Genomic DNA, 15,450 nt, shown 5'->3' on the forward strand with positions numbered 1-15,450 from the left:
AAAAGAATGTAAAGTTATTCCTTTGTTTTCTTTTTTAAAGAACTGGAACTGTTAAATAACCAAAGAGGGAGAAATGATTACAGAAGAAACTCAAATTATAATACAAATATTATAGATGTTATGAAAGGAGAAGTTAAGAGGTGAGATTGTCTCCACCCCCGGTGGAGAATAAGGGGGATTCTGGGCTCAGCAGTGCATGGGGCTGATGGGAGGAATGGGAAATTTCCAGAGTACCAGCGAGGGTGAGCAGTCTGCTAACTGCCCAGCCTGGCCTCCAGAGGAGTTCATTCTCCACACAGCAGCTGATCACAGACTTGTGAAGAGTAAAGTCAAGGTTCTGACTTTTTACACCATCTCCTGGAGGCTGGCATTTTGAAGCTTACAAAGACATCAATAGGGCAATTTTAACATGTATTCTGGGCATGACCTTCAACTATACAACTCGCAGCCTGAAGGATGGAAACTGCTTGAAATAAATTTAATTTGGAAATCAAGATTTGCAAATCTGCAGTAATAGGAAATAATTCCATCTTTTATGTCTACTAAAAGCCAAGAAAAAGGTAATTTCAACAACAAACCAAAGAACAAACTATGAATCTGTTGACCAAGCATGGCAAACTCACAGTCCACATGGCCCACAACAAATATTCTTGTGGCTCAGCCAATATAACGGTACACAAGAAACATTTTAATAAAAATGTCATAACTTAACTTTTTACAGTATCCTGTTACACATAATCTACACATAAAAGAAATATGCAAATTTTTCTGTACCTTCACAACACCCACCAGCCAATCAAGAGCGAGCATGCAAATTAACTCAACAAAGATGGTAGGTTAATATGCAAGTGCCAAGTGGTTGGGCGTTCTGCATTGCCCCAGCCACTCAGGGCCTCTGGACAGAATGGGAAGGTGGGGCCAGAATGGAAAGAGGAGGCTCCAGGGCCTGAATGGAAAGGTGGTCCCAACAGCCAGGGGAAGGAAGGCCCATTCTTGCACAAATCTTTGTACATCGGGCTTCTAGTTATTAATAAAAACTACAACATTTGCTAGTGACTAATTACTATAATCGTGTTTCATTCATTTGCCTTACATGCAGGCCATGTCATTAGTCTTATACTGACTTGTTTAGTGTGCATACCAGGAAATATTTCACTTTCAGAGAACCAGAAAAAAAAATGGATTTATTTGTGTTATGCTTATTAATTTGTGTAGTAATTCAGTGTCAGGTAAGTTAATGTTCAAGAAAAAATATTAATTTTTACTAAAATGGTCTTTTATTTTATGTTAACAACTAGAGGCCTGGTGCACAAAATTTGTGCATGGGTAGAGTCCCTAGCCCTGGCTGGCAATCAGGGCCAATCTGCAGGGCAACAAACGGGAAGTCAGGGGGCTCTGGCTGGCACCCACCTTGGCTGGCCTGGGACTGCCCACTTGCCAGCTCCACCCTCTGCTGCCGCCTCTGCCGGTCAGGACCCGTGGGCTGGGTGCAGCTCTTGCTTTCAGGGTCTGCCCCTTTGTGGTCAGTGCATGTCATAATGACTGGTTGTTCCACTGGCTGTTCTGCTGCTCAGTTGATTTGCATATTAGGCTTTTATTATATAGGACTACTCATTTATTTCAGCCCTTTGTATTCAACATGTCTCTATCAAAATAAACCTATGTTTCTATGAAAAATGAAACATTTGGTTTTTTGTTGCCCACATAAACTTAAACCTTGTTTATTTGGCCCATGTTAGCCTTTGAGTTTGACATGTTTGGTGGAGAGCATGACAAGGCCTGCTCTCCAAGAGATCACAGTTCCTTAGTCAAGGCTGACTTTGGAAGTGCATCATCTTTCAAAAGATGAGAACAAACACCAGCACTAGCACTGCCCAGGAGTGACAACTTGTTATAATTTTATGAAATTATACCAGGTAAAAATTCCTCATGTATAGGACCCCTCACTCTAGAAATTTTACTTTTTTTTTTTTTTTTTTTTTTTTTAAACAATACTTATCTTAGTCTGAATTTCGTGATAAAGCAATTCTGAGACAGATATTTAGGACAGGGATTTTATGAAAGCTGCAAGAATCACGGTAGGGAAGTGGAGATGTGACAGAAGGGCAGAAAGGCAACCCAAAGGAAGAGTTCTCAAGCCAGCTACTACTGTGGGCCAGGAGAGCTCAATCCCACAGGCCAGCTCTTAACTTGTAACATGCACAGACATATCCAGGGATGTTAAACTGTGGGTTCTGGTGTCAGTAGGTCTGGAGAGGGTCTTGAGATCCTGCACCTCTGACAGGCTCCAGATCTTTCCATGTTGCTAGTCTAAGGACCCACTTTAAGAGCTAAGGGTATAGACTGACGCCCTAGAATTATATTCTTAGGAGCCACAGGGACTGGAGTAAGTACCTGGATTTACACTGATTTTCTTGGGTCATTGGCTGAGGACTGCTCTGTAGAGGTGTCATACCTGGGCATACTGGTAGTCCTGCAGAGAGAAGCAGCACTTCCTTCCAAGACTCCAGAAAGTCCTCGGGCACAGAGGCAGAAACTGGCCACTAAAGTTGGGGGATGCACTGAAGGGCTACCAGTGACTTGGCATCTGTTACACTACTGGGCATTGACTATGGACCAGTCAGTCTGCTAGGGGGAAAGGGTTAACAAGCCCTGCCACTCTTGACTTACTATTAACCAAGTCAGGGGGATGTAAGTAAATGTTATGTAATGAATGCAGAGGAGACAAACAATGCCAAAAACTGGGGGCAGGAAGTATCAGGTGGGAGGGAGCAAAGTTTATGATGTTGGCTTGACCTCCGAAAGGCTGACATTTGAGTAAAGATGTTAAAGGAATAAGAGAGAACCTGTGGTTATCTGAGAAAAGATTATTCTTGGCAGACAGTAAGCAAGGACAAAGACTCTGGTGTACCTGATAGAATCAGAAAAGAGGAGGCTAGTGTAGCTAAAGTCAGCTAAGGAAAGAGTAGAAGGAATGAGGTCAGAGAGAGTGGGGGCAAGTCCTATAGGGTCCAACAGGTGACTAATGATTTCAACTTTTACTCTGAGTGACTCAGAAAGCTACTAGGGAGTTGAAAGAGCAGGGAAGTAATGTGACCTCTAGCTATCGTGTTAAGGTTCTGTGTGAAATCAGGGAAAGTAAGGAGGAGGAGGGCTTCCTCAGTGGTGGCAGCAGTGGGGGCATGAAAGTGCTAAGATCAGAGATATGTGCTGAAACCAGATCAAAAAGGCTTTGGCCTTTGAACATTAATAAATGTGGGGTATAAGTGAAAACTAAGAGTCAAGGATAACTCCAAGGTTTTGGACCTAACCAACTGAAAACACAGCTGCCATTTTCTGAGAAAGAGAAGACTGACAGACATTTGGGGGAAAATGTCTGGAATTGAGCTGAGAGCATATTAAGTTCCAGATGCCTGGTTGACATATGAGCGAATATATCAAGAAGACAGTTGGACCTCCAAATCTAGAGTTCACAGTGGATACCTGAATGGGAGTCATCTGTGCATAAGCTGTCTTTAGAGCCCTGAGGCTCTGTTTCCTAGGAATAAAAAAATTGTGTTACTGAAAGGAGAAAAAGAGGCACTCTAATATCAGGAAAACAGAGCTAGATACAGAATTGGCAAAAGAGACAAAACAGTGTGCAGAGAGGAAGAAGGAAAAACAGCAAGGGTGATCTCAAGGAAAGCAAGAGCTGATGTGCCAAGTGCACCTGCAGTTGCGGGGCTGAGGAGGTACAGGGAAGTCTCACCCATAAAGGGGCCATGGGTGAACTAGATGAGAACAGGTTTTATGGGACCATGGAGGGTGAAAGTTTCATTGCAGGGAGTTTAAGAAAGAACTGGAAATGAAGACAACAAGTACAAATGTATCCAAAAGTTTGCTCTTAAGAGTGGAAGAGAAAATGAGGTAGCAGTTGAAGGAGTAGGTAGAGAGAGACTTTTCTCTGAGATGGAGGAAATAACAGCTGAGTGTAGGATAATGTGAAAATAGTCTAGTAGAGAAGGGCAATTCCTGACATGGGAGAGAGAAGAATGAACTGTGGATAGGCAAAAGTGCTGGAACAGGCAAGAAAGAATCAGAATGGGTTTGGGGGCATGGCCTTAGCATAAAGCAGAAATTTTCAAACTGATGCGCCACAAGAATTTTTAAGGCGTGTAATACCTGACTACTCAGTCAGGGGCACTGACTTCTATTCCCTTATATTGTCAAATAAAAAAGCATACAATAGCTGTCCAGTGTAAATGAATCAAAATTATACCTATTTTTTGTCAGATTGACAAAAAATATATATTTTTGGTATGTCACAGAATTTTAGTAATTAGCCTATGTGTGCCATGAGATGAAAAAGGTTGAAAATTGCTGGCCTAAACCATGGGTGGCTCACCCATTTATAATAATAAAAGGGTAATATGCTAATTAGACCGGACTTCTTTTGGATGTCCTTCTGGATGTCCTTCCTGACGAAGCGGGGGCTGGAGGGAAGCCAGGCCAGGTCCCAGGTGCCTGCCAGGAGCCAGAATAGGGAAGCCCGGGTCCCAGGTACCAGAGGGAAGCCAATGCCAGCAGCAGGGGGAAGAAAGGCCTACTCTTGCATGAATTTTCGTGCATCTAGTCCTTAAATAAAATGTTAAGTAGAAATGTTAACAGAAGACATGGTCATTTTGCTATGATAGGAAATTTAATCCAATTTGTTTTTTGTTTCTAAATTGGCTATTATTAAAGATAGGTTAAAAAAAAAAAAACAACAACAAACCATCTTACATTTAATTATGAAAGAACTTCTCCAGTGAATTATTTAAAAAACTATTTGGAAGGATCAAACAATTACCTTTATATAATAATTTGTGGCATGATAAAAATACATTTAGAAATAACATGTACTTGATCCATTATTTCTAATGTAAAAGATACAGAACTTCTACTGGTAACAAATCAAAAATATCAGATATAATATTGCCAATACATGTTGTGGCAAATGTCATTAGCCGAGCCTGTCTTCTAGTATATTTTTCAATGGTGTGATAGTATTTATTTACCCTGTGTTATTAGAGGGTGAATAGTCACTAGCCTTCAATTTTCATATCAATTGGAAGAAAGAAAAAAAAAGGATTCCATTTCTTAGCCAGTCTGAAATTGAAATTGACTTAGCATTTCAGAACTGTCAAAATTCTTTTGCAAAAAGATTTGCTTTGCAGAGTCTATAAAGTAAGTGTCATTCATGATACTTGCATTCTATATTCATGTGCAGGTCTACGGAAAAGAAATGTTAAGAAGTGCCAGGAAGGCCTCAGAAAGGCCTAGCTGTCATGCTCTGTGCCCCTCTGGCTCCCTTTGCAGTCAGCTCCAGTGCTGTAGATGTCAGCTCTCTACTTAAAACTGCCAACAAGGAAAAGAATACTTGAAGAATAGAATATCAGCTTCCCTAGAACTTGTCTTTGCTAACAAGTCAGGCTAACACTTATTTTCCTGCGTTAAAAAAATGGAACCTCTGTTTACATTCAAATTAAAAGAAGCATACAGTAAGTACTTGGGATTTACAAATTTGGAACTTATTCCAAGGAAACTCCCCAGTAGGTGTACTTATAGAACAATAAATGCTATATTCCAGATGAAATAAGAAGACAAGTAAGATTATGCAGAATCATTCCCTTTAAGTTCAGCCTTTGCCATGAAGCAGTATTGCTCCTGCACCTCGTTGGGGTGATTTAAATTGCATCCCCTAAATCCCCGGCAGGTTGTATCAGATGCCATTTGATTTTTCCAACAGGAAACTGGTCACATTAATTCACAAGGCCCGTGTCCTACAAAACTACAAGTCCCAACACTTCTGACACAAACAAATAAACCCTGTTTTGTTGTGTATTCTTCCTATAACATAGGTAAATTCCACTTGGCAGAGTGGGAGCGAAGGTGGCATGGCAAGCTCTACTGTGTCTTCAGAGTGAAATCCTTCTCCTGGCACACAACCCAGTTCCCCAACACCCTTTTATTAAATGGTGGTGTTGTTTTTGTGTGTGTGTGTGTGTTTTTTTTTCATCATCACATTCATTTGTAAGTGGAATGCAGTAACCATAAGGTTTTCAGAGAAACAGAGCTTGCTAAATGAAGACTGTGTGTGAAATCCTGAGGGGCCATGAAAAACAAAGCCTTCTTCCCAGCACAAAGCTTCATTCTAACGTAAGGACACTGGACCGGCACTTGGATCTGTGACTGGAGCACTTACCCAGGCAGACTCTCTCCAGAAACATTTCTATAAAAGTGTGTACCCCCATTCCCTATGGTCTCAACAAACCTCAGGATTACTGGTCAAAGTATCTCCACTTTTCCGATTGGAAGTACTTGCTGGTTCAGCCATCCCTGAACACAGATATTTTCTTAACCCTTCATTTTTTTTTTTTAAATCTAAATTTTGTAACCCATGAAGGCACTTTTCTTTGCCCAAAGGTCACTTTCTACCTCGCCCACTTGGTCATCAACTGATGAGCGACTATCCCAGTGGACACACCTCCTTCCCTTGAACTGTTCATCTGCTGCCTGCCTGTGTCCCTAGCCACTGACCTTCATAATGAAACCAAATTAGTACATTACATACACTTGAAAGCATTGATTCTTACATCTAATCGGTGTGTGCTGATGATTTCTGAATACGCCAGCAGCTAGGAATATGGTTTTCCATTAAAATGATAGGAAAAAAGACTTCTTTGCCTTTCCAAGCAGTGATTTAAACACCAAGATTGAAATCAAAATAAAGAAGTTCCAAATTGATTAATATGGAAATTACTCAGCCATCAAAACTGCTGATGTCGTAAACAAAATTTGTCAACAGCCACTAAGAATTCATTAAAAGTAAATTTATTGTTTAAAAACATCTGTGCAACATGTGCTTTTCAAGCCATTTTTGAATCTGGTTTGTTGTTCATCTCTTCTCAGGCTTCAGTTTGGCAAGGCTGAACGAGAAACACGGTACAGACACACAGTTAGTACGCACAAGTAAGGGAAGAAGCAATAGTAAATTGTGTTTGTTATTGTCTCAACAGTATAAAAGGTATAACCCAACTATGACATTAACTTTTTTAAAACATATTTTTAATGGCTTTCAGAGAGGAAGGGAGAGAGTGATAAAAACATCAGGACATGTGCCCTGATCGGAAATCAAACAGTGACTTCCTGGTTCATAGGTTGATGTTCAGCCACTGAGCCAACACCAGCTGGCACATTAACTGTTAAAATGTGATCATGTTCACTATGTTCTGAAAACAATTATATTCTAAACCAAACAAGGTTTCAAACTAAATGATCTATTTCTTCTTACAGAACTGAGTAAACAATGCCACAGGGACTCAGATCATCGTTTTAAATGTAATTGGAGGATTCTATTTTAATAATAGGAAAATTGCAACATTACTTTTTCTTGAGCTTCCAGTGATAGGGTCTAGGCTACCACACAAGGACAACAGCACAAATAACCTGATTCGTGCACAGAAAGATCTTCAGTGCATGCAATTCTATGACATTCAAGTGATAATAATTCTGAGTTTTCAAGAAAAGCAATATCAAATTGCACTTACTCCAGGGCTGAAGAACAGTATTTTTAAATGCTTAATATCTTGCAAATTATTCAAGCTGGGGATAGAAAATGAGGCAAAAACATGTTGCTTGATAATGCTGTTATTGGAGGTCAAGGTTTGATTCTCAGTCAGGGCACATGCCCGGGTTGCAGACTTGATCCCTAGTGTGGGGCATCCTAGAGGCAGCCAATCAATGATTTCTCTAATCATTGATATTTCTCTCTCTCTCCCTCTCCCTTCTTCTCTAAAAATCAATTTAAGAAATAATAATGCTATTATTCTCATTTTAAAATAAATACATTTTAAAAATTACACAATAGAGCCTAAACCAGTTTGACTCAGTTGATAGAGTGTTGGCCTGCGGACTGAACGGTCCCAGGTTCGATTCTGGTCAAAGGCATGTACCTTGGTTGCGGGCACATCCTCAATGGGAGGTGTACAGGAGGCAGCTGATTGATGTTTCTCTCTCATCGATGTTTCTAACTCTATATCCCTCTCCCTTCCTCTCTGTAAAAAAATCAATAAAATATATTTTTAAAAAATTAAAAATTAAAAATTACACAATAGATATCTGTCCCTCTTTGGTGCCAATATCATACAATTGCAGAATTCTCAGAAGTATTTTAGAGTATTAAATCTGAATAGTCAAGCATCTGAGAATCAAACATATATAGACTCAAAAGTTTAGCCGGTCCCCCTACTCTGCACTTTGCACTCAGAAAGTCATGTTACCTATTCAATAAGTACACACATGAGTATTCTCAACTCATTCCCAAGGAGAGTGTTTGGTAAGCTTCATGCATGTTGTATATTCAAGTAGAAATTCATACAAACATGACACATTTTACATTTGTTGATTCCTTATAGATTTAAAACTTGTATTAAGACAACTTTGCACTTCATATACTCCATAATTTATAGACAGAACTCATGTGACACATATTCTTTCCTAGAGTTATCAATAATTAAATCATTTTGCCCCGACCATATGGCTCAATGGGTTGGAATGTTGTCTTGTACACCAAAAGGTCGGGGGTTTGAATCCCAGTCAGGGCACCTAGGTTGCCAGTTCAATCCCTGGTCAAGGTACGTATAGAGGCAATCAATCAATGTTTATCTCTGTTTCCTCTCTCATTGATTAAAACATATCAGCTGGTAAAGATGGACGAATGTTTTAGACTAAAAAACAAAAATAATTAAATCATTTTTGTGGCTATTATTCAGCGTGTGAAACAAAAAACAATGTCATTTGTATATACCAATGAATTAAAATACCTGCTCAATGTTCCACACCTTCCTCTCGTAGAGTTTTAAAAATATGGTCCATCTATTAGGCCCTCATCAAATTTAACCAAAAATCACATACACCCTATTGGGGTAGGAATAGAGTGTGTGGTTGGTTTGTTTTTTCGAAAGGTGCGGGGGTGGGGTGGAATTGAGGGAGGGAGGAGAGCATGTGAGCCTATCTTCAAAAGAAAACACATTACTACTCTGTCAAGCAACTAAAGAGAAAAACATTTTTCTATTATCTGAAACAACACACAGAAACAAAATCATAACACACACATACACATCCCTGCTTTGTAGTTTAGGCCAACATGGGCAAGCTATATTTGAATCTCCTTACACACTGTTCTAAAAAATCTATATGCACATACACATTTTTTATTAAGCTATTTAAAAGCAACCTTGCTAAGGAAATCACATACTATTTAAAAGAACAAAGAGAAGGGAAACGACTAATTTAAAAATCTTACTATTTTCCCTATGCTATTAAAAAAGCATAAAAGAATCTGAGAGTCTATTAGTCTCAAATAATTAGATCCAATATGTATGAAAGGCAGTAAAAATATTTTTAAAAACCTACTAATGCTTTAAAAGTCTTCTGAAATACTATAGAGATATAAAAATAGTATGAAGAAATGACTGAGAGCCAATAGTAAAACAAAAAACTTACTTTATGTTTAATAAATTATTCTCAACTCATTTCCAAGGAGAGTGTTTGGTAAGCTTTAACCATTTCCTAGAGGGATAAGCACTGGTTTGCAGTCAGAAAGACAGTCATGATCAAGAGAAGTAGACAAGATAGAACAACCCTGCTTAAGACATATTTACATTCTCCATGGTGAGGGGAAGCCAAGTTTGCCACCCCAAAATATGCCCCTTTTTTTAAAGACATTTTAAAGTAGTTATTTTTAAGAAATGACAGAATCAGGAAAAATCTTTGATCTTCCCCCTAACTTTCTGAAAGAATTTAGAAGACTTGTACTAAAGGAGCAATTATCATAGATGACTATATTTTAATATGAATTAGTGTGATAGGCAGGGAGGAGCCTATCAAGAGCCATTTAGTCAGTCCTTTCTGTGTGCCACTGTTAAAGAGGCAGGTCCCATGTTCTTAGGAACCCCATATGTGTACAGGTAATAAATCTGGTAATTTTCTCTTGTTAATCCGTCTCATGTTATTTTGTTTATTTCTTCAACTGGGATAACTTAGAAGGGTAGCAGAGAATTTGTTTCTCCTCCCCATGTGGTATGGTGCTCTCATGGGAGAAAAAGCTCAGTTTTGTGGAATTCACATACTTCCATAGTGCAAGTCCTCCCAACATGGCTGATTTTAAGCTGGCAGCATGAGGTCCCAGAACTGAAGCTGAGAAGAGTACACCGTACACAGTGCTAGCACCATGCCAATAGCTAGCACCAGTGTCAATAACCTCAGAAGCAGAGATTATAGTAAAATGTAATAAAACAATTAAGATGTGACAGATTTTGAGTACTTTGTAGAACTTATTTAATTTTTAGTAATGGTTGTATTTAACAACTGGTTGGCAAAAATCTCTAAAAATTGAACAACTGGCTCTCATAAGCCAATGTCATGTTATTCTAGTAGAATCATGTTATATACCCAGAAAAGAATAGACATCTCTGATTTTATTAATAGCCATTCTTAAATACTGGAAGGACATAAACTTAATTCTTAGGGGGAAAAAAACCTCAGCCCTGGAACCTAAACATAGAAGTTTATTTGCAAGAATACCAGGCCCTGAAAGCGTAAATGGGTCCACTTCCTCATCACAACGCTGGTGAAAGGTATAAGCTGTAGACTTTGATCTAAAAAAACATCATGTAGTATTTCAGAGAACTTTTATCAAAAAGAAGGTTGTACTGTGTTGTATTTCAGGGTCCCTTTGAAACAATATATATTTCCCCATGGCCCTGACACTCTCCACTCCTCTGGCCCCCAAAAGAAAACTCTACTATAAGGTCTCTCTTATTCTGAAATTTAAAAAAAAAAGCATTTATAGTTAAAATAATTTATAAAATAAGTTATAGACAAACTAAAAGTTTTCTTATCCCCTATTCCATGAGAATGGAGCACTGTGTCTATTAGATAAATATTAGCTGATGAATGAAAACTAATAAGCCACTAGCTTTCAATAAGACTTCAGGAGAAACCCTGGAAAATGTGACTGGGCTCCAAGTATGCTCTGTAAGTCTCAAAGGAGGCTTGCTCACCTCTCATATTCTCTAATTTGAATAAGACAGTAGTACAAATTACTCAAATTTTAATCGATAGGCAACCACCTTATTTATGTGTGTTATGTAGGTGATCATTTAGGAGCTGTTAGTTTGCATGTAAGGAATGAAAAGCCTCCTGGCTAACACAGAAACAGAAATAAAGTGGCAATTAAGGCAACTTCACCCCAAGTGTTCTTGGACATGGAATATAATGAAAAATGGTGATATGACTGAAAATGGATTCAGAAGAATCAGTATATAAGCAAGAAAAAAAAATGTAAAACTATCAAAATCCCAGTGTTCTGAGGCACCGGAAATGGAAATCCAATTGTACTTAAAATAAAATGGACACAGCTAATAGGCCAGGTTTTGTGTTATCTCGATCTATTGCTTACTTCTTCCATGCACTTGTCTTAATCAGACATCTACAGCACCACATCTATTGTGCTGTGTAGCCTGAAGGCTTAACCCTAAATCCTCAATGCTGTAGGCTTGACATATCTATAATTTCTTGAGTTACTGAGGGTAACCTCAGGATCATCAATAAAAAATTTCTGTGAAAAGCTCATTCACATTTTTAATTAAAAAAGGTCAAAAGGAAGGGATTCATAATGTAGGGTAACTACTTTTTGAAGAGTTGAATGATTATGCTGTATGTTTTCAATTTAAACCATCATCATGATATGTTTAGGGGTTTAATTTATGAGACAATCAACTAATCTTTATATTGTACATTAAATACCTAAATATTATAAATCACCTTAGATGAACATTTATGGAAGAGTTGCAGTGCAACTTAAGAAAAACTTGTCACTTTTATTGTGTGTCAATCATTTGTAAAGCATGATATGCTAAGTAATCCTAAAATATAATTGAGGGGCACAAAAACTTCTGTCAGAAAACAGCTAGAGACTACATTTAGTTAAACTTTAAAGACTGAAATAACATGAATTAATCAACACAGCTTAATTGAAGCTCTATTTGTAATATTTTATTAGACTTGTTATTAATGAACCTTTAATGCTACCTCTAACTTGAGCTCTATGTTAAATTTAAATAATGAACCATTGTTCATACTCACAGAAGTACAAACACTGCTGTAATAGTCTTTTGTCTCAATGGGCTGTTAATCTTATGCATAGCTAAGATACAGACTTGTCCCTCCTTCCTCTCTACAGTCATTTCCATAGTTAGCAAAATATCATCTTTAAGGCTGATAAAATGGTCTAAAATCAGGAAGGTGAAATCATTAAGAATATAACAATGAAGTAATTAAGACTGGAAATTAGAAAAGAATTTTGGTTGAGCTCAAACATAATGTTTTCAAATTTGTGTTTTAGTATTTCTTATTAACCTCATACATATGTTGAGGAATGATCTGATTTGGTTGGTAAAGACTTACCTGAACATGTCTCCTAGACCTTTCAGCATTCCCTTCTTGGCTTTCATTTTATCCTTTTCTTTATCTCTATCTTTTTTCTTCTCTTTTCCTGTTTTATCCTTCCTCCTATTAATCTTATCTCCTTTTTCTTGGTTTCCATTCATTTGTCTTTCCAGAGAATATGAAGGCTGGTCACTGGCTGTGGACACAGACTCTCTCCCTGATCTTGAGCTTTCTTCTGTGTCTTCTTCCACTTGTAAGGAAACAAAAACAAAAACAGATAAGGAATGCAGTGAAACAAAGGAACAAAAATAAGGAATTAAAATATATGTGAGGATTTTCTTTTCCCACATGTTGCTATTAACATGGGCTGCATTTACTTCTGCGTGGAATTAAAACTGAATATGTGATATGGATGACCTCTGTACGTTTGTATAGAAAATGATGTGCCAATAGGTCAAGAGAAGCTGCTTTTCAGCCAGGTGCTGATTTCCCCAGAGTAACATCCTCCTTGACACAGAACATGTATTGCTGTGGGAATTGGCTGGTCCTCATCACAGCACAAACCCATAATGGTCCTTTTTACGATATTTGCAAAACGAAAATAAGCAGTCCTTCCCCAAGTGCTTACATTCCTCCTGGGTAAGAATGAAGTGGATCCACTCTGGCCCCTCATTAATGAGTTATATTATACCACTCTCTAGTTAGCACACCAATGGTAGTACAATAATTTGTTTCCTCAAGCTCCCAAGCATGTCCATTTGTCATTTCTGCAAACAGAAGACTGGATCTTCACAGCTTCTGCAGCTTTTATTTATGATGCTATTAAATAAGGTCAACATCACAAGCAAATGGTACTACATCTTCTAATCCTAACTAATTTTGCATGTGAGTCTACACAATAGCAGATAAACAGAGTTGGATAGAATCATGAAAATGTGTGATTTAATAACCCCATACTCCTCTGAATTTTGCAGATATAAGCTGTACTTAAATAACAAGATTCCATCCTGTGAACCAACATTTCATAAAAATATGGCCAATACCCCGAACTGTTTGCATTTGAAAGAAGACAGGTAACTAGAGTGGGTTTCCAGCTACCAAAAAATCTTTCAAAATTTAAGTTGGGAAGCAAGAGATACACATATTCAGCCATTTTCATAAGATCTTTTCTGAGATTGATTGCCTATGATTTGGGGCTTTGTGTTACCCCTTCAATTCTGAGATCATCTTTTTTTCTTTTTTTAAAATATATTTTATTGATTTTTCACAGAGAGGAAGAGAGAGGGATAGAGAGCTAGAAACATCGATGAGAGAGAAACATTGATCAGCTGCCTCCTGCACACCCCCTACTGGGGATGTGCCCACAACCAAGGTACATGCCCTTGCCCGGAATCGAACCCGGGACCTTTCAGTCCGCAGGCCGACGCTCTATCCACTGAGCCAAACCGGTCCCGGCTCATCTTTTTTTCTCCATCAACAAAGTATGAATCAATATTTTTAAGCTTCTTCTAATGTAGAACCAAAAAGAACAAGTAGGCCTCTTCCCAATCTTTCACAAAGAACAGATCTCTAAATCAAGTTAATGTATCTGCAAGTGAAATTCAATGAGGAGCACTTAAGTTAGCAATACACAATAACAGGAGTATAAGAAGACATATTAAAACAAACTCAATATCTTAGGTTATGCTACTAAACTCGCACACATCTGAAAAGAGACTATCAAATGATGACAAGAATACAGCCAATTGATACTTTTATTAATGCCAGCTATTTACCATAATACTAAAAGAATTCTTTTTGTTGACACATTTAGTTAAAGACATGAGCCAACATATTGCCCATTTCAGCAGGTCATACCCTAGGTCTAGCAAAAGAGTAAGAACATCACTGAGTCTAAATCCAGGCAGTACTCTGGAGGTCATTTAGACCAACTTTCCTCTAAATGCTGAGGAAACAGAGAGATCTGGGTCCAGCACACTTCCTGCGTGGGGATCTTTCTACTATTATATCCTTGTACAGTTGTACTTTAGCAAGACCTTCATGAATTTTTAGTCAACTCTGGCTAGATTCCATGTTTCATTCAGCATATATTTCAGTAATCTATCAACCAGTCATTACACAGTTTTCCCAGAAGATAATTACAGCAGTCAGAAGTATATTTCAGAAACGCGTTGTCAACTCTGTATGGTAACTGAATACTGTGACTTGTGGCTCACATTGATGAATCACTCAAGAAGCAAGATCAATTGTGCAGTGGCTCTAGGATGGGTTAGCAACTGTAGAAAGATTGTCCTCCTTCTGTACTGGGTTATCAAGCGTGAGCCACTCTCTTCTTCCAATTAACATGGCAGATTAAAAAAAACAAACAACACAACAACTTGTTTCTTTTATTCTTTTTCAACTAATGCATAAATAGGAATTGTGCAGATTTATTGAAGGAAACCAGTTACAATTTTGATGGCCACTGCTAGTAAAAATCGATAGCTTTGCAAATAAATGGTGAGCTAAGGCTGTAATTTTTTGTGGTCTACAAAAAGGAGGGAAAGAATATTCTGGCCTAGTGTTTCAAGAACTTGCTAATTATGTGAAGCCATTTCAATGACAGACTCCCAGAAGAATGTAAATACAGCTTTAGTAGGGCTGCAGCACCTTGTCAATACCCTTGATATGGTTATGCTCTGATTACCAACCACTCTCTTAACCTTTTGGGAAGTAGGTGTGGCCTCAACTTTGAGATAAATGACCAAATCACTATAAAACAATTCTAAAAAGTTCTTGCCAGCTACAAATCTAGGTTGGTTGTTATACTCAAACAGATGGATGGTAGTGGATTTTCTAAACCCAACATGAAAAACTCCTTTTAGCTATACACTTCCATATCTCTTTGTAACAAACTTTTATTATTGCACTTCACATATGTCTATCTCCCACTTTCTGAGCTTCTAAAATGAGGAATGCCAGACGGGCAACAGCTGCTCA

At 38.1% G+C, this 15,450-nt stretch overlaps 1 protein-coding gene across 26 annotated transcripts in view; it reads right to left on the bottom strand.

Annotated features, from left to right (window-relative positions):
- PARD3 (par-3 family cell polarity regulator) overlaps positions 1-15,450 on the bottom strand; it is a 562,402-nt gene that overhangs the window by 216,005 nt on the left and 330,947 nt on the right. For 15 of the 26 annotated variants that reach the window (XM_084876589.1, XM_084876591.1, XM_084876586.1 and 12 more), the window contains one exon: positions 12,490-12,721. In XM_084876589.1, the coding sequence (XP_084732715.1) occupies positions 12,490-12,721 (232 nt within the window). Of the gene's footprint in view, positions 1-6,836; positions 6,948-12,489; positions 12,722-15,450 lie in introns of those variants that run through there. The other 11 variants (XM_084876603.1, XM_084876602.1, XM_084876600.1 and 8 more) reach the window with 1 other exon arrangement.

This window comes from Pipistrellus hanaki (genome assembly GCF_964339955.1).
Source record: "Pipistrellus hanaki genome assembly, chromosome: 1".
In the NCBI taxonomy this organism is placed as follows: domain Eukaryota; kingdom Metazoa; phylum Chordata; class Mammalia; order Chiroptera; family Vespertilionidae; genus Pipistrellus; species Pipistrellus hanaki.